At 52.8% G+C, this 17,967-nt stretch overlaps 3 protein-coding genes across 4 annotated transcripts; 2 read left to right on the top strand and 1 right to left on the bottom strand.

Annotated features, from left to right (window-relative positions):
• Positions 1–3,316: 3,316 nt before the first annotated feature.
• On the top strand, positions 3,317–7,294 carry CALR (calreticulin). Its single transcript, XM_077121671.1, has 9 exons — positions 3,317–3,501; positions 3,878–3,979; positions 4,171–4,374; positions 4,950–5,044; positions 5,131–5,340; positions 5,436–5,549; positions 5,636–5,779; positions 6,295–6,387; positions 6,483–7,294. The coding sequence occupies exons 1-9, from the start codon at positions 3,411–3,413 to the stop codon at positions 6,684–6,686; spliced, it is 1,257 nt and encodes a 418-aa protein (XP_076977786.1). The 5' UTR covers positions 3,317–3,410; the 3' UTR covers positions 6,687–7,294.
• A 1,662-nt stretch (positions 7,295–8,956) lies between these two features.
• Positions 8,957–14,405, top strand: RAD23A (RAD23 nucleotide excision repair protein A). 2 transcript variants are annotated; one of them, XM_077121673.1, is made up of 9 exons: positions 8,957–9,139; positions 10,481–10,642; positions 10,811–10,992; positions 11,135–11,190; positions 11,323–11,450; positions 11,681–11,759; positions 11,883–12,013; positions 13,462–13,626; positions 13,717–14,405. In XM_077121673.1, the coding sequence occupies exons 1-9, from the start codon at positions 9,068–9,070 to the stop codon at positions 13,828–13,830; spliced, it is 1,089 nt and encodes a 362-aa protein (XP_076977788.1). In that variant the 5' UTR covers positions 8,957–9,067; the 3' UTR covers positions 13,831–14,405. The 2 variants fall into 2 exon arrangements, with proteins under 2 accessions (XP_076977788.1, XP_076977787.1); XM_077121672.1 differs by having other exon boundaries at positions 11,880–12,013.
• A 434-nt stretch (positions 14,406–14,839) lies between these two features.
• On the bottom strand, positions 14,840–16,805 carry GADD45GIP1 (GADD45G interacting protein 1). Its single transcript, XM_077121674.1, has 2 exons — positions 16,440–16,805; positions 14,840–15,191 (listed from the first exon to the last, which is right to left on the bottom strand). The coding sequence occupies exons 1-2, from the start codon at positions 16,787–16,789 to the stop codon at positions 14,879–14,881; spliced, it is 663 nt and encodes a 220-aa protein (XP_076977789.1). The 5' UTR covers positions 16,790–16,805; the 3' UTR covers positions 14,840–14,878.
• Positions 16,806–17,967: the final 1,162 nt, after the last annotated feature.

The following is a 17,967-nucleotide window of genomic DNA, read 5'->3' as shown; positions in this document are numbered from 1 at the left end:
GAAGAGACTCCGTCCCCGCCTCCGCCCTAGTACGGATAGTGATGTCTGGTTGACTAGGCAGGTCAATTTCTTGCCCTCAAGGTCAGAAGCACAGCTTTAGTTCGAGATGTCAATCAGCCGTGCCTCCAACGGGCTGCTTGACCTTGGACTTCACCCTGCGGAGGCCTCGTGCCCTGTGCCCTTCTGGAATTATTTTTTGCACTGGGGAGGGCCGTGGGAGGTGGGCTGGAGAGGTGATCACGCTGCTGGTTTCGATTTCTTTTAAATTTTCAAGGGCAGGCTGGGTAGGTACTGGCCCCATTTATAGAAAGGGGAGGTACAAGTCTAATATCAAGTTAGTAGCAGTTAACCTCTGAACTACATCCCGAGTTCCAATGCAATTCTAAATGCTTCGAGTTTATTTCAGGTCTCTACAAATCTCTATAGTGTGAACAGTGATATAATCCCCATTTCACAGATGAGAAAACTGAGGCTCAGGGTGCTCTGTACCAGTTGCCTAAGGTTCAGCAGTGAGTTGGTGAGATGGGGCCAGAAATTATGAACACTCCAGACTCCCCCATCCCACCGCTCCAAGAATCAACCTCAGATAAGGTTCTAGATGAGTGTTGTCCTACGGAAATATAAAGCGAGACACAAATGTAATTTCAAGTTTTCTAGTAGAAGCTTTAAAAAGGAAACTGGTGAAATCATTTTTAACATTTTACATGACCTACCATGTCCAAATTATCTTTTCAATGTAGAAATTAAGAATATCTTCCACACATTAGGAATGTGATTAGTCCCACTAAATTGTACATGTGGGAGTGGGTGAGATGGGGAAGTTCATGATGTATACATGTTTCCACAGTATTAAAAAGAAAGAAAAACAAGAGATGAAAGGGACAATGAAAGAAAAGATACATGGAAATATTAAATATTCAGGGAATATGATGTATACAATTTACTCTCAAATGTTTAGAAAATAGATGAATAGACAGACAGGTGACAGATAGGTATATAGATGATAGAATGATGTGGTAAATAGGGCAAAATGTTAATAGTAAGATCTGGGTATCTGCGTAGGGGGCAATATGTTGGCCATACATAGGGGTTTTGTATTATTTTTGTGACTGTCCTGTAAATTTGGAATTATTTCAAAATGAAACAATGAAGTTTATATAGTGAAAAAACTTTCACATCCTTATACCAAGTCTTTGAAATCTGAAGATTATTTTACACTGACAGCTCATCTCAGTTGGAACCAGCCACATTTCAAATGGCCAGAAGTCGCCTGTGGTTGATGGCAACTGTATTAGGCAGTGCATATAAATTCTAATCTGAGATCTGCCATTTATGTCACTTAGCCCAAATCGCTTACTCTCTCTGTGCCTTGATTTTCTTGCCAAGATTGAGACTATATGAGCCTTGGTTGTTGTCAGAGTTACATGAACTATTCTCACACAAGTATGCAGTAATTGCTAATACCAGTGGACTGTGGACATTGTGTGTCAGGCACTTTTCTCAGCCGTGTGCTTATAGAATGCAGCACTCATCTGAGCCATGTGCTTATAGGATGCACTGGCTCATTTAACCATTGCAATTATTGTTTGAATCTATAAAGTGAGGTTACAAACATCCCCCAATCTGGGTTCTATCTGCCTCTAAAGGCTACAGTGAGGTCTTAAGACAAATTCAAGAGACGTCCCCCAATGTCCCTTTCACTTCAGCTTTGAAGCACTTTCTTGGTTTGGGTTTATTTAATTCCTACAGTAATTCTTCTAGTGTTTCTTTGATGCAGCCACCCCTCCTTTCTTCATGCAGGAAGTATTTTTTTAAGTCTGCTCTGCAGCAGGTGTTGCAGGAGACAAGGGACAGTGAGATGAATGACAGCCCATTTTCTGCCCAGGACACCGAGAACAGGAGAGAAGGGGGCGGGGTGGGGATCAGTGGCAGGCCTGGTATGGTCACCTGGATTTCTGCTTTCTCTGGAGGGGGGGTTCAGGTTAGGTAATGGTGGATACTGCCCCGGGGGTAGGGGCAGGACCCCAACTTCTCCAAGGCTCCTCATTCCTCCCCTTCCAGGGTCCCCACCACTAGAGGGTAAGCACCCCCTTTGCCCTTTTCCCAGAATTCCCCCCTTTCCCCAGTCCGCTTCCACCTTCCCAGTTCCTGAGCCAGTTTGCTTCAGAGCTTGGAAAACCCCTAGCCCTCCTGCCTTCCTCCTCCATGCAGCCTGGGGGCAGGGAATTGGTGTCAGTCCTGTGTCCCTAGCTTCCTGGGAAGACTTTAGACCCATGGGTCCTACGCACCTCCCTTGGACCTTATCTTCCCCACCATCTGTTTATTTCTTTTCTTCCCCAACGGAACCCCCTACCCTCCTGCCCTTAGCCGTTTAATTGCAAAAGCCAGGCCGTTTGTGGGAAACCACAAGACAGCGACCCCTTTCATTGACAAGCTGAGTGGGGAGTAAAGAGACCCCACCCACCCACCCTCGGAGCCTCAAGCCACATCTTCCAGCTTTCTGGGCTTCCTCCTTTCAGTTCCAAGACCTCTCTAAAGGCTTTTAAAGCATTTCTGCTGGGCAGTAGCTGGCCAGGGCGTCCTTCCCGGTCTCTCAGGAGTTCCTGTCACTTCAGAGGGGCTAGGTGACATGCCCCAGGGCACGCAGTAGCAGGCATGGGCGGGCGAGGTGACATGTACCAGGGCGCCTGGGCGGGCGAGGAAGAGGGCGCGGACACCGTCCCTGCTGAACGGCATGGCTGTCTCCTCGGCACCGGGGCGCAGGGGAGCCCCAGGACCTCAGCACCTGAGCTCTGCCTGCCGCCCTCTGCTCCATGTGGGAACGGGGCAGGGTGGAGAACATAGAAAAAGCTTCAGGGTGGGCTTCCCCAAACGCAGGGCGGAATGTTGCTAGGAAGCTGCGACAACCTCTCCGGGCAGCGAGGCTGGGTAAGGAGCGAGGCAGGGGCCGAGGCAGGAGGTGAGGTAACACTGCTCCCCGCGCAGGCTCTTTAAACGCCAGAGAACAAGAAACGCGCGAGAGTTACGGCGGCGCGGGGAAGAGGGTTGGTCACATGACCCGGCCCGGCGGGCTCGCGGCCCCCACCCCACCGGTGGGCGTCCCCCGCAACGCGTGGTGGGCCTTCATTGGCCGGTAGCGCGGCCAATAGAAATCGGCCATCTGGGAACCCTTCGTTCCGAGGCACAGCCGAACCTGCTGGGCCGACAAGGGTCCAATGAAAAGAGACGTCCGTGGGCACGGACCAATGAGAAGGCACGGGGGTCCGGACCAGGTTGGCTTGAGGGGCGGGCGGGTATAAAAGCCGGCGGCCGGCCGCGGCGTCCGTCCCCGCTGCAGAACGGCTGCCGGACGTGCTACTTAAAGGGACTGTGCGCCGCCGCCGCCGCCGCCGCCGCCCCCTCGGCTCGCCATGCTGCTATCGGTCCCGTTGCTGCTCGGCCTCCTCGGCCTGGCCGCAGCCGAGCCTACCGTCTACTTCAAGGAGCAGTTTCTGGACGCAGGTAACGCCTGGTCCCGCCCGAGGCCGCCCCGACGACGCGGCAGGGTCCCCCCCCCCCCCCGTCCCCCAGCCTCCGGATCTGCGCTGTCGCCTGTAATTATCTCTGAGAGGGCCAACACGGTGGCCCCCGGGGACCGGAGCCGCGGGCGGTCCCTCCTCCTGCCTCTCTGGGGAGCGTGGAGGTCGCAGCGGCCTCCCACAGCCGGGTTTCGCCCCAGAATCGCGTTAAGTTACCTGAGGTGTCAAACCTAGAGGTTGAGTGGAGGGCGGGATCGGAGGAGGACCCGAAACCAGTTCTTGGTCTCGCTCAACTATTGGGAGTGGGGGTGGGGTGGCTTAGCACGGTTCCCTTGACTTGCTCCTCTGCACCCCCCCAGATGGGTGGAAGGACCGCTGGATCGAATCCAAACACAAATCGGATTTTGGCAAATTCGTTCTCAGTTCTGGCAAGTTCTACGGCGACCAGGAGAAAGATAAAGGTAAGAGCTGGCGGATAGATCCCCGAATCCAATGGGGGGGGCTGCCTAATGAAAGCTGGTTGCCTCACAGAGCTCAGGCATCCCCAGAAACAGGACAGAGGGAAGGAGTGAGGGTTGGGGTCAGTTGTCCTCGGGGCATAGGGTTTTTGGGGTAGGGGCTAAGGCATGACCCCATCGCTGTGTTTTACCAGGGCTGCAGACCAGTCAGGATGCCCGCTTTTATGCCCTGTCCACTCGGTTCGAGCCCTTCAGTAACAAGGCCCAGACACTGGTGGTGCAGTTTACTGTGAAGCACGAGCAGAACATTGACTGCGGTGGCGGTTACGTGAAGTTGTTTCCTGACAGTCTGGACCAGACGGACATGCATGGCGACTCGGAGTACAACATCATGTTCGGTGAGGGGCCCGCTCTGGTGCTTGACATCTATCCCCTTCGTCAAAGGGAGACTGAGACCCAACGGTTTCCTTAGGTAGTGAGAGGTGGTTCTGACAGCACAGAACGAGTTTAAAAAATCAAACTTTTAGAAGGGTTGCCGAGGGGGGAGTTATAGTACAGCAACTTTAAAATTTTCATTGCTGGTTTGCAGACAGGTGTGATCCCATGTGCTTTTCTCTTGGTTTTATAAGTGTAGATACTTGGTTACAGGAATTTTTAGACCGCTGCATTTTTTTTTTTTTTTTTTTAAAGGAAAGACAGAGAGAAGGAAGGAAGGAAGGAAGAAAGGGAAACATTTTTAAACATTTTCTTGTTTTATTGTATTCTGTTTCTCCGTTTTTGTTACATGGGCTGGGGCCGGGAATCGAACCGAGGTCCTCCGGCATAGCAGGCAAGCACTTTGCCCGCTGAGCCACCGCGGCCCGCCCTAGACCGCTGCATTTTTAAGAAACAAGTTTCCTTTTCGTAAAGAGGAATTGAGGGCTTGCAGTGGTGGGCAGCTTCTGGCTTCTGACCACACCTGCTTCCCACCTAGGACCCGACATCTGTGGTCCCGGCACCAAGAAGGTTCATGTCATTTTCAACTACAAGGGCAAGAACGTGCTGATCAACAAGGACATCCGTTGCAAGGTGTGTCTGAGGGGTGGGGTGGGGGTTGGTGGGGGGAAGGGCAGGAATCCGGGAGGGCGGGACTGCTCACCTCCCACCCTCCTCAGGATGATGAGTTCACACACCTGTACACACTCATCGTGCGGCCCGACAACACGTACGAGGTAAAGATCGACAACAGCCAGGTGGAGTCGGGCTCCCTGGAGGAGGACTGGGATTTCCTGCCCCCCAAGAAGATTAAAGATCCCGATGCCGCCAAGCCAGATGACTGGGATGAGCGGGCCAAGATTGATGACCCCACAGACTCCAAGCCCGAGGTTGGTGCCTGGACAGGGACCACCACTGTGAAAGGGGTGGTGGACATGTGGGCTCACTCTGATGTCCTCGTGGTTCCCCGACTCTCCCCCCCTAGGATTGGGATAAGCCTGAGCACATCCCCGACCCTGATGCAAAGAAGCCTGAGGACTGGGACGAAGAGATGGATGGAGAGTGGGAACCGCCAGTGATTCAGAACCCTGAGTACAAGGTGAGCTTGGGTTCCAAGTAAGGGCTGGGGTACAGGGTGGGGAGGGCACCGGCCTCTGTTCACCATGCCATTCTCTTCTTCCCCAGGGCGAGTGGAAGCCCCGACAGATCGACAACCCAGATTACAAAGGCAAGTGGATCCACCCAGAGATCGACAACCCTGAGTACTCCCCTGACGCCAACATCTACTCCTACGACAGCTTCGCTGTGCTGGGCCTGGACCTGTGGCAGGTGCGACCCAGAGTGGGAGGAGGATCCTGGGGGCACCTCAGGTCACCTGCGAGGGAAGGGACAGGGTAGGATTCAGACCCAGGCAGGCCCGACTGGAAAATGCTTTGAGAGCCCTGTTGCTGTGAGGCCCTTCCTGAACCTTTACAGTCCTAAAGGCACTTATTGAGTGCCAGGGCTCTCCCTGAGTACCTGTCATTCCCTCCACCAATCTCGGGGGTGGTCAAGCAGCCCTGTTAGAAAACTTTGCTTTGCTAGCAGTGGCAGAAATTTGAAGTCGCCAGCCTAAGGCCATACAGGCGGGAAGGGGCAGAGCTGGATTGGAACCCACCCCTTGTGGGTCTCGCAGCCCCCATTTTTTAACTGCAACTTTAGCTGTGCTGCTTGGTCCATGAGGTGCTTCTTGACTGCTGCAGAGATGCGGCGGCATCTAGTGGTTACAGGAGCACCGCGGGTGGGAGTTTTCCCAAGGCCAGGGCCGTCTTGGGTAACCCACTCCTCACTCCATTCACCCCCAGGTCAAGTCTGGCACCATCTTTGATAACTTCCTTATCACCAACGATGAGGCGTACGCCGAGGAGTTCGGCAACGAGACGTGGGGTGTCACGAAGGTAGGATCGGGCTCCCCCTACCCAGGTTTGAGGGAGCAGACGCAGGGCTGGCGAGTGGGGCCTGGGCACTGAGGCAAAGGCTCTGTCCCCCACAGGCTGCAGAAAAGCTCATGAAGGACAAGCAGGACGAGGAACAGAGGCTAAAGGAGGAGGAGGAGGAGAAGAAACACAAAGAGGAGGAGGAAGCGGAGGACAAGGAGGAAGAGGAGGACAAAGAGGAGGAGGAGGAGGAGGAGGAAGAGGACAAAGAAGAAGAGGAGGAAGATGCTGCCGCTGGCCAGACCAAGGACGAGCTGTAGAGGCCACGCCGCCCGCCTCCGGGGCTGGACTGAGGCCTGAGCGTGCCCGCCACAGCTGGCCGCTCCAAATAATGTCTCTATGAGACTGGAGAACTTCTCATTTTTTTCCAGGCGGGTTTGGATTTGGGGTGTGGTTTATTTTTTGTTGTTGTTGTTTTGTTTATTTTGTTCCCTCCCTGCCACCTCCCCCCAACCTTTTTTTTTTTTTTTTTTTTTTTTTTACCATGCCTTGTTTTTGATGCTCTCTACATCAGCCCCCACCCTTTGGCTTTCATCTTTTTTGATTGACATCTTTTCCTTCCTATGTCCTCTTCCTCTATCCTTTCATTTCCCTCCAGCCTGGGGGGAGGGGGTGGGCATGTGTGGAGAAGTGCCAGGTCTGAGATTCCATCTGCTCCCCTCCCTGTAGCAGGAGAAAGAGTGTGACATCCCCAGGCCCTCCAGCACTGAGGAAATTTGGGGCTCCTAAGACCGTCCCCCCAACCCTTTCCCCTTTTCCTCTGCTACTAGCACTGGGCCACTTCTGGGCGGGGCAGCGGGTTCCAGCTCAGCTCTCACAGAATGTAAAACTACAAACAAAATTTCTATTAAATTAAGTTTTGTGTCTCTCTTCGGTGTCTCCTTCTGGGAAGAGAGCAGAGATCCAGGGATCCAGAGATGGCATTTCTTGGGGAGGAGTGGCTCCTGAGTAAGGAGTTGTCTCAACATTTTTAGCTGCTAAGGAGACAAGGTTGCAGGGACCCTTGCTTGCCAGGCAATCCCAAACCAATAGGAGACTCAACTATTAAAAAGTATTCCATGTAACAACTCAATTCCTTGGACCAAACCTGAGTTTTGGTTCTAGTACCAGTTTGCTTTGATAGGTGAGGAGACTGTGGCACACAGAATTTAGTAATAGGGCTGGGTTTGAACCCACACCATAATCATCATAAGCTGAAAACAGTGGTTTGGCGCTTTAATAAACAGTTTTAATACCAGCCAGTGTGGTTAAAAGCTATCACTTCTTTTTATAATTGAATAAATAGGTTCAGAGATAAAACTTGACAAAGTTTCTCCCTATGATTTTCAGAGGCCAAGTTGGGATTTGAACTTGAAGGGCATGGACCAAAGGGAGAGGCTTGAGGTGGCATTGGGCCTCCGAAACTGACCTAGAACCCCCAACAGCTGTGCTGTCAGGGAAGTGAAAGTCCATTGAGCCGGTTGGAGAATAGGAGAAGGCCGGTGTTCCCTGTTGCAGAAGAAAAGGATAAGATGTCAGCTGGCCCTGGCCTGACCCTATTCTGGCCAATGCTGGTGGAACCTTATTGGCTCCAGTGAAGGGAGAAGCAGCAGGACCTGGTTACAGTTTGATGATGGCCATGAAGTGTCAGGTTTGGTTGAATAGCAAAAGGGGCAGCTTTGGAGGTATCTTGAGGTTGCAACTCTGTCTTCCACCTCCTGGTCTGCACTTGGGCCTTTTGCCCACTGATTGGGAGTTCAAGACCAGCTTTGTCTCTATCCAGCCCCCCAAAGCAACCGTCAGCTAAGGCAAACTGGTGCGCCTTGTTCCCTCCCTAAGTCCTTTGTATGTAGCCTGTGGCCCAGTTCAACCCCTCCTTTCTGGAAATCATGTCTTGTTCTCCAGGTGCCTCCAGGATTGCAGCACCTATGTACTCAGTGGAGAAAGGACTTGAAAACTGATGTCTTAAATATCTTGGGTTCCACTAGGGATAGTGTAGGGTTAACAAAGTTGCAGGGAAAGTAGCAGCAGAAAGGGGAGAGATCCCCCAAAAGGCAGATCCCCCTCAGCAATGAATGAATGAGGCCCCCAAAGAGGGTGTCCTGTTTCCACGCCCAGATGGATTTTTTTTAACTTTTTCATTTCTTGGTGATCTTCCAAGGATCCTTTCCAATCTCAAGTACCTTCCATATTCCTGGCCCCGCAGCCCGCCAGACCAAAATAATGTAAAACTCGTTTGTTAAGGGGAAAAATCCTAAAGATTTCACAGAAGAAATACAAATGTCTAATAAGTACGTGAAGAATTTTGCTCAACTTCAACAAATGAAAAAGCTCATTTGGGCGTGGAAGAGGGGACTCCGGGGCCATTTTGTGGTCGCATGACGTCACCGCTAGGGGCATGACGTCATTCACAGGAGCCACCTGACTGGCGTGTGCTCTGAGTTTGGAGCACTCCCCCGCTTCCCGCGGAAGCAAAGTTCAGTTTGCGCATGCCTGGCCCGAGAGGGCGCTGGTGCGCATGTCCACGAGGATCCGGAGGGGCGCGCGCCCCGTCTGCCCCGGAAGCGGTCGGCGCGCGGCGCGACTGGGCGCTAAGATGGCGGCGGCGTGAGTTGCATGTTGTGCGAGGATCCTGGGGCCGCCGCGTTGCTCGGGCCCCGCCATGGCCGTCACCATCACGCTCAAAACGCTGCAGCAGCAGACTTTCAAGATCCGCATGGAGCCTGACGAGACGGTGCGGGTCGGGTCGGGGCCTAGGGGCGGGAGCGACGGGTGCCGGGGCTTAGGGTGGGGGCGGGGAGACCGGGATCCTAGCGGGAGGGGCGGAGAGGACAGTGCTGGCCGGCCCTGTCCTCTCCCCCACTTGCTGGACTAACCCCGACGAACCTCCGCTGACGCGGTCTCAGACCGTGGTATCTGGGGTCGGTCTCCGGGCGAGGCCCCACCCCCGCGGCGCCCGCCAAGTTGCTACTCCAGTTCCAATGTCAGCGCCCTCACGGGGCGCGGGAGCTGCAGGCTCGGATTCCCAGTCAGACCACGCTCTCCTACACTGGTACTCTGCCTTCCCAGCACTGCAGGAGGCATTTCGGGAGGTTGGTGACCGAATCTGGGAGGGTTGACCCGGAGATGCCGACTGGTGCTGGCGACGATGACACTGATAATAAATGGTCGCAATCGTAATAGTTTCGGCGGTCCGAGTTTGTTGGCGGTTCATTGATTACCAGTTGTTGAGCGTTTCGGAAACCTTGTCTTACTAAATCTGCAAAACAGCCCTGTCGTTTTGGGGATTCTGACTCTCCCCATTTTACAGATGTGGAAACCCAGGAGTTAAAGAATTTTGCCATAGACACACACAGCAAGTAAGTGGCAGAGCTGGGATTCACATTTCGTTCTGCCTCATGTGAGAGTCCATGGTCTAAACATGATGCCCCGGTTTTAGCTGAAAGAAGATTTAGAAAACTCAAACATATTGAATGGGTAATTACATACCCAGCAGTTTTTGCACAACCACCCTGTGGAGGAGACACTGAAGTCCACTTTTTATAGAAAAGGACACAGACTGAGATTTTTTGAACAGCCCAAGGGTTTGATTTTGGCAAATTATTTAATTTCAGTTTTTTCAAACGGTAAATGTAGTTGATGTCACCTGTTTCATGCAGTTATCATGAGGCTTAGAAAGTGTGATACTACACATTTAGATTAGCACTGGCAACTTAGGAGGTTTTCAGTAAATATCAGCTACTTGTTGACCTTATTGTCCAAGGTCAGCCGCAAGGTATAGGTGACCCTCTTCTCTTTATTCTGTTTTTTTATTGTTGTAGTTTATATCATCTGAAGTGTATATTAGTGTCATGTCCGTGAGAACAGGGACTTGCGTTGGGTTTTGTTCCCTCCTGTGACCTCAGTTGTTTGTGATGTGCAGGCATTTGGTAGACACTCCACAGAGTGTCGGGATGATTGAAGGAATTCAACTCCAGCTTCTTTGTCATCAGTGCTTGCAGTCTCTCCTTTCCTAAACCAGAAGAGAAGAGGGAATCTTGGGTTTAGCAATGAGTGCCTGTACCTTTCCTTCCAGGTGAAAGTCCTAAAGGAGAAGATAGAAGCTGAGAAGGGTCGTGATGCCTTCCCTGTGGCTGGACAGAAGCTCATCTATGCTGGCAAAATCCTGAGTGATGATGTCCCCATCAGGGATTATCGTATTGATGAGAAGAACTTTGTGGTTGTCATGGTGACCAAGGTGCATAAAGGGTGCTACCTGGGAGGGCAGTTGGTTTAGCTGTGGAACTGGCTAAGGGCCCATGTGCCCAGGACAGATTAACCATAAACAGGGTGGGGCCACAATGGGACAGGATGTTGGGGCTTGATAGGGGTGCTGACACCCGCTCCCTTTCCCTGGCCGCCACAGGCCAAAGCTGGCTCAGGCACCTCGGCACCCCCAGAGACCTCCCCCACAGCTGCCCCGGAGTCCTCCACAGCTTTCCCACCAGCCCCTGCCTCCGGCATGTCCCATCCCCCACCAACCACCAGAGAGGACAAGAGCCCATCGGAGGAATCAGTCCTCACCACGTCCCCGGAATCCATATCAGGGTAAGGCAGGGGGCAGCTGCTCCGGCTTGGCCCCAGGTTTCCCAGCCCATTTTAGCGCCTGCATCTGTGGCCCCACACTCCTGGGTGGGGGAGGGCAGTATGCCAGAAGCCAGGGTCCGATTTCTCTCTCTTGAATTTGCAGCTCTGTTCCCTCTTCAGGTAGCAGCGGGCGAGAGGAAGACGCGGCCTCCACGCTAGGTGTGTGGGTGATCCCCAGGGTGGAGGCCACCAGGTTCCCCAGCCATTTGCTGGGCCTCATCTGGGTGTCGGAGAGCCTGGGCATGCCTTTCCCTCCCCCTGGTGACCCAGATTTTGCTGCTCCCTTCACAGTGACTGGCTCTGAGTATGAAACGATGCTGACAGAGATCATGTCCATGGGCTATGAGCGGGAGCGGGTTGTGGCTGCTCTAAGAGCCAGCTACAACAACCCCCACCGAGCTGTGGAGTATCTGCTCACGGTGAGGCAGGGCTGCCGCTTCCCCAAGGAGGTCTTGGGAAGAGGCAAAACCTGCTCCCAAAAGACTGGGTAGCAGGAAAGACTTCCTGCAGGAAGGTGGATGTGAGCTGTGGGGTGGGCCTAAGGAGGGCAGGGCCAAGGCCTCCCCCATCTCCTACCAGGGCAGGGCAGGGCATGCAATAGAGGGTGGCGGGAGGTCTGTGCATTAGAACTCAACAGGACCTCTGTCAGGGAATTCCTGGGAGCCCTGAACCAGAGCATGGCTCCATCCAGGAGAGCCAGGTGTCGGAGCAGCCCGCCACAGAAGCAGGTGAGGGACAGGAAAGAGGGTGGGGATGGGGTGGGGTGGTCTGCCCTCGTGGCACCTGAGCCAGCCCGTGGCTCCTGGGAGTCCTGCAAGGTCTCTGACTGCACCCCCTCCCACTGCTAGCAGGAGAGAACCCCCTGGAGTTCCTGCGGGACCAGCCGCAGTTCCAGAACATGCGGCAGGTGATTCAGCAGAACCCAGCGCTGCTGCCTGCCCTGCTCCAGCAGCTAGGCCAGGAGAATCCTCAGCTCTTGCAGGTACAGTTCTGGGGACAGGGTGGGAGCCAGGGCAGGCCCCTTCTCTCCTCCTCTGTGAAAGAGGAGCAAACCTGACCCAGCATGGTATGTAGGGCTCTCAGCCCCCTGCCGCAACTGTGACTGCCCTGGGATGCATCAATGCTGTTGTCATCACCCCCAAATGAGGAAGGTGCCAGAGGCTGGGAGCAGCCTCTGTGGCCTGCATTCTGCCCTCTGAATCTTGTGACTTGGGCTCAGCTGCACATAAGCTGGTGCTTTATAAATGTCTATAGATGGGCAGGGTGGTGCCTGTGACAGCTGTGCCCCAGTTGGGTTCACAGGTGGACGGGCAGTGTTTTCCTGGGGGTGAGCAGGGTCCTGAGGGGGGCGTGTGGCAGGCTCCTTTGGGGCACTCCGCAATCATCGCTTCTCCAATTCTGTCTTGGGTTGGCTCCGCCTGTTCTCACCCGGCCTTCTCTGGAATGCCACACTCCTCCACGGCTGACTTGAGTCTCCACCAGATTGCTTCCCTCCCCATCCCTCTGACCTCAGCCCAGAGGAGGTTTTCTGGGCATCTAAGTCTTCATCAGAACCAAAGCAGATGCTCTCCCACCCCCATAGAGTTTTCTTCAGTCCACCCCTCAGCCAGGACCAGCCAATGGTTTCTTAGACAGCAGGCCTCTCGGGGTCTGTCACCTGTCCTGTCAGCTCCACGTCTGGAACAGCCCCTGCCCTACCCCTGGGTCTGCCACATCCTCTCTTAGCTGGATCCCCAAGCCTATCCCAGACCTCTGCTTCACACATATACCCCTCCCCCATCCATTGTTTACTTAAGAGGCAGGTTATCGAAAAACCACGCTTGTCCTTAATGTGCTAAAAAAGTAGCAAGAATTTTGTCAGAACCCTCAGGTTCCAATAGCCGGATGCGCGAATCTTGCTAAAAGTCACACAGATCACATTTTTACCTGTTTGACCATTAAAAAGTGGCTTTCCTTTCACAAGAACATATTAGGTTTGCTTCCGCCTCCCTTTCCCATCTCACCTTGTGCCGCTTTCCTCTTTCCTTCCTCATTTACTTCGCTCCTGACATAAGTCTTCTGTTTCTAGGATTTGCCAGGTGCATTCTCATCTCCAGGCCTGTGCACTAGGTGTTTGCTTTACTTGGAGATGCGTCTCTCCTCATCCCTCTGGTTTCAGCCCAGATGAGGCAAGGTCTCTCTGCAGCTGCTCTGTTTTTCTCAGCACGCCACCTGCAATGGTCTGATCCATTTATTTGCTTTTGGCCTGTCTCCCCTCCCTGGACCCTCAGCTCTACCAGGACAGGGCCCGTGTCCATCTCTTCACCGCTCCGGGGCTAGCATTTGGCCCAAACTGGCACCATCTGAATACCTACCGAGTGAGTGAAGAGGCAAGGGCCATGAGGGGCCTGGGGTCGTGGGTCACTGTGCCCTCCCCTCCCTTTCCCACAGCAAATCAGCCGGCACCAGGAGCAGTTCATCCAGATGCTGAACGAGCCCCCTGGGGAGCTGGCTGACATCTCAGACGTGGAGGGCGAGGCGGGTGCCATAGGCGAGGAGGCCCCCCAGATGAACTACATCCAGGTCACGCCACAGGAGAAGGAAGCCATAGAGAGGGTAGGAGGCCTGGCTGGGCTGGGTTGGGGAACCCCACGGGTAGACTGCCTTCCCCATTCCACCCACTCACACCTACTCGCCTTCCCACAGTTGAAGGCCCTGGGCTTCCCAGAGAGCCTGGTGATCCAGGCCTACTTCGCCTGCGAAAAAAATGAGAACTTGGCTGCCAACTTCCTCCTGAGTCAGAATTTTGACGACGAGTGATGCGGGGAGGCCCGGCCACCCACCGCCCCACCCCACCCCACAAAAGTTTTATAAAAGAAAAAAGTATATATATATATTCATGTTTATTTAAGAAGTGGAAAAAAAAAAACATGAACCCCCCCCCCTGAACTTGCAGCCCTTCTAGAGTGGCCCCTGTTTCCATCTCGGCCTGAGAAAACCTGGGCCCGACAGCTGTCCCCCACTCCCCACCCCAGCCTGCTTGAAGGAGTTGGCAGGACCGGGAGGTGACAGATGGGCCCCTCTTGGCCTCTGTCCCAGCTCCCTGCAGCCAGATGGAGAGGCGGTTGCTTGCCTCCCCAACTCCCAAAGAGCCCCTGAGACCTCCTCCCCGCCCTCCTCTAGGCTGTGTGGGAAGCTGGAACCCCAAACTTTGATCATCCATTGAACTGGCCCAAATTAGTCTACCTGGGGTGAGTGCTCATCTCTGCTGGGAAGGAGACTCAGATTGTTCTGCCTGGGGAAGGGGCAACATCAGGGCCTTCTGGAGGCCAAGCCCATTCCCTCCCCCCAGAATGGAACTGTGTCTCTACAATAAAGATTTTGAAGTGAATAAAGTTTTAAAGATTAGCCTGTAGTCTGTGCCTGCTGGGGCTCCCCACTCCAGCCTATATGGGTCTGAGGGCTATTTGGGCACAGGCATAGTGGGGGACAGTGAGAAGGGAGACTCAGCAGGCCCCAGCCCAGCCTTGGAAGGGCTCCTGGTGCCCCCCACCATTGTCGCCACAGTCTGTTTTGGCTACACGTCCCCCCTTGGTAATTGGCTAATTACTAGAGATTAATGTTGGTAAACAGAAGCCTCCTTCTCCTCTGCCATCTGCTTTTCCATTATTTCCCCATCACATCCCCCTCTCCTCTCATCCCCCTGAAGCCCCAGTTAGTCAGCCTGGCCAAGAGTCCTCTGAACAGAGCTGGGTGGAGGATTCTCTGGCCACAGGTGTTGAAGAAGGACCCCTGGGCCCTAAGAGTGATAGAAACAGAGCTCTCCTGGGGCTGTTCAGGCAGCAGGCTTTATTGGGAAAGGACAGTCTCAGGAACTGGGTGCCCCAGAGTCTGCTGAGTCCTGGGTAGCAGCCATTGCAGCAGCTCGTGCCTCCTTCTTCTGCCTCTGTCTCTCCTCCTTGAGTTGCTTGCGCTGCTGCTTCTCCATGTCCTGCAGCAGCTCCTGGAAGCGCTTGCTCCGAGGGTCCACTTGGTAACCCAGGCGCTCCTGGGCCTCGGCCTGCAGCCGTGCCCGCCGCTCCTTGTCAGCCTGTGCCTTCTCCCAGCGCTCCCGCTGCTGCCGCCGCCAGTCCTCAATCATCTGGGGCATCCGGGCCATGCACTCTGCAATGTGCTGCTCCCTGAGGAGAGGGAGGGGGGATGGTGAGGGCACCTACATCTCATAATCACTGCCATTAGCTGCCAGGAAGAGTCCTTGCTAAGTGCAGAACAAGCAGGAGTGATGAACTTACTGCTGTGTGACTATGAGCATGCGGGTGGGCCAAGCCCCATCACCCCCAGGGACAGACCTTTCCCCAGATAAACTCACTCCATTCACTGGACACATCAGTGAGCTCCAGCCATATGCCAGCTCCTGTTCTATGTGGCACAGGAGTGAAAGCAAGAAACAGACTGGATATTCTCCAACCCTTTGAGTTTGTGGCTTCCGCCGACAGCCCCATTTTAAAGATGAGGAAAGTGAGACTGGAAGCACCAAAGCCCCATGCCAGGGTCATCCAGCCTGGGAGGGGAAGACACAGGGGCCTCCAGGGTCACATCCCAGCTCTGCTGCACCCTCTCCCCAGGTCTCAGTGCCCTCATCTCTACAATGAGGGTGTGTCTCCCCTCCTCTTAGGCCAGTTGGGAGAACAAGAATGTTAAACATGTCTCCCCAAACCCCTAGAGGAAGTGGCACCACCCAGATGCCCCTCTTCCACTTTCCTTGTATTCAGTGTCCAAATTCAAATCGGTCCTCTGCCCTTGATTCCGAGGCCAGCAGCAAGGAAAGAAGGTACTACCTCTGCTCAGGGTAAAAGCCCAAGTCCTTCCTGTAGCCCACCAGGCCCTGCATGATCTGTCCCCTTCACCTCCATGTGTTCATCTCCTCCCACTCTCCTTTGCTCCAGTCACACTGGCCTCCTGGTTTGTTTCTTAAAACCAGTCCCTACCTCAGAGCCTTTGCACCACTTCTCTCCCGTTGACAGATTTTCTGGTCATCCAGGTCTCTGCTTACATACCACCTCCTCAGAGAGGCTTGTTGCCTCCAAAACTGAAGTCGTTCCCACCCCCAACCCCCACCCCACACTCTTTCGCCCCGCTTTATCTTCCTAATGGTCTTCTGTTGCCAACTGAGATCTTGTCTGTTTTGTTCCCTGCTGTGTCCTCAGCGCTTGGGGCAGAGCCTCCTAGCACACAGTAGGACATCAGTAAAGATTTGAACAACGGGAGGTCTGTCTTGCGGTTACTGAAGGCCTGCATGTAAACCTACAGCATGCAGAGCCCATAACAGGAGCCCGACAGAGCAGGCACCCAGTTCCTCGACGGCGCCGCTAGGCGTGAAGGTCGAGGCGGACAAACAGCCCCGCGCCCTCCCGCCCGCCCGCCCGCACCTGGCCTGACGCTTCTGCTCCTCCGCCAGCCGCTGCACTCGCAGCGACTCCTGCATGGCCGCCAGACTAGGGCACCACTCGCGCTCCTCGGCCTCCAGCTCGCGCAGCTGCTCCCGCGACGGCCACAGCGAACCGGGGGCCACCCCGGAGGCAGCGCCATGCCGTCCGAACTGCTTGGCCGTGTGGCGTGGCCCCAACTGCCAGCGTGGAGTCAGCGGGTCCTTTGGGTCCGGCCACCAGGGCCCCGGCGAACGGCGCGGGGGCGGCGGTGCTCGGTAGCCGCGGAAGCCCGGGCTCCGGGCTGCGGCTAATAGGAGCAGGCCGCGCGCCTGCAGCACGGGCGACGCCATCTTGGCCGTGCCGGGTCCTCGCGGGCCGACAGGGCTGGCCACGGCGCTGCCTGCGCGCAAGGCCCGCTGTGGGGGGAGGCAGGGAGACGGTCTGCCTTGCTGTCTGAAGTGGGTGAGAAGAGAGGGGTGCATTTTATTTTATATATATTCAAGTATAATTTTAAGTCGTTATATATTAAAAATCTCATTTAAAAGTTAATCATATACTGATTTAAGATCAAATTTATTTAAAAATGTGAATGCTTTAAATTTTATTTTGAACTGTGGTTTAAATATTTATTAAAAATATTTAAATATATTCCAATCTTCAGTACACCTACGTATTTATGATTTAATTTAAATGCCAACCAATTTTAAATATTTATATGCTTTATTTTATTTTATTTATGAAACATAACCACATACAAACACAAAGATTCTTACCATATGATCATTCCCTGCTTGTTATATAATCAATAACACGATATCATCACACAGTTGTGTATTCATCATCATGATCATTTCTTAGAACATTTGCATCAATTCAGAAGAAGAAATATAAAGAAAGCAGAAAAAAATTCATACATACCATAACACTTACCCCTCCCTTTCATTGATCACTAGCATTTCAATCTACTAAATTAATTTTAACATTTGTTCCTCTTATTATTTATTTTTTAATTTAAATATTCATATGCTTTATTTTATTTTTAATTAAAATTTTATTTCAAAAATTATCTATTTACAACCTTATCTAAACATTTAAACTATTTATTTAAATTCCTATTTGAAGTATTTATTTAAAATTGTTTGTAAATATTATTTAGAATATTTACCTAGAATATTATTGTAAATACTTACTTTGTGCTTTCTAAAGAAAATTTTAGTATGTTTCTAAATGTCTGCAATAGTTAGACATGTTAAATATATTTTTAGATATTTACAATGTTTTATGGTGATGCAGGAATTAAAGACTATCAAAAAAGGGTTTGCCTATGAAAAAACTGGAATGTAGACTGAAAGCTTTATATCGATGCTAAATGTCATAAACTTGAAAACTTCTTAAGGTGATTACATGATTTGAAGATCTTTGTTCTTCAGAAGTGAACATGGAAGTATTATGCATTCAAGGAGCATGACGTATGCAGCCTACTCTCAAATGTCTAGGAGGTTGATGGATACATAGATAAATAGACAGA

Source organism: Tamandua tetradactyla, chromosome 11 (genome assembly GCF_023851605.1).
Source record: "Tamandua tetradactyla isolate mTamTet1 chromosome 11, mTamTet1.pri, whole genome shotgun sequence".
NCBI classification, from domain to species: Eukaryota; Metazoa; Chordata; class Mammalia; order Pilosa; family Myrmecophagidae; genus Tamandua; species Tamandua tetradactyla.
The sequence above is the reverse complement of the archived record's forward strand: the minus strand, read 5'-3'. Positions and strand labels throughout refer to the sequence as shown.

Coding starts and splice junctions, on each gene's coding strand:
- CALR (XM_077121671.1), top strand. CDS start 3,411: ATGCTGCTATCGGTCCCGTTGCTGCTCGGCCTCCTCGGCCTGGCCGCA. Junction 5,045..5,130: donor ACAAGGACATCCGTTGCAAG/GTGTGTCTGAGG, acceptor CACCCTCCTCAG/GATGATGAGTTCACACACCT. Junction 5,341..5,435: donor CCACAGACTCCAAGCCCGAG/GTTGGTGCCTGG, acceptor CTCCCCCCCTAG/GATTGGGATAAGCCTGAGCA.
- GADD45GIP1 (XM_077121674.1), bottom strand. CDS start 16,789: ATGGCGTCGCCCGTGCTGCAGGCGCGCGGCCTGCTCCTATTAGCCGCA. Junction 15,192..16,439: donor GAGCAGAAGCGTCAGGCCAG/GTGCGGGCGGGC, acceptor CCCTCTCCTCAG/GGAGCAGCACATTGCAGAGT.
- RAD23A (XM_077121672.1), top strand. CDS start 9,068: ATGGCCGTCACCATCACGCTCAAAACGCTGCAGCAGCAGACTTTCAAG. Junction 11,451..11,680: donor CTGTGGAGTATCTGCTCACG/GTGAGGCAGGGC, acceptor GACCTCTGTCAG/GGAATTCCTGGGAGCCCTGA. Junction 13,627..13,716: donor AGAAGGAAGCCATAGAGAGG/GTAGGAGGCCTG, acceptor GCCTTCCCACAG/TTGAAGGCCCTGGGCTTCCC.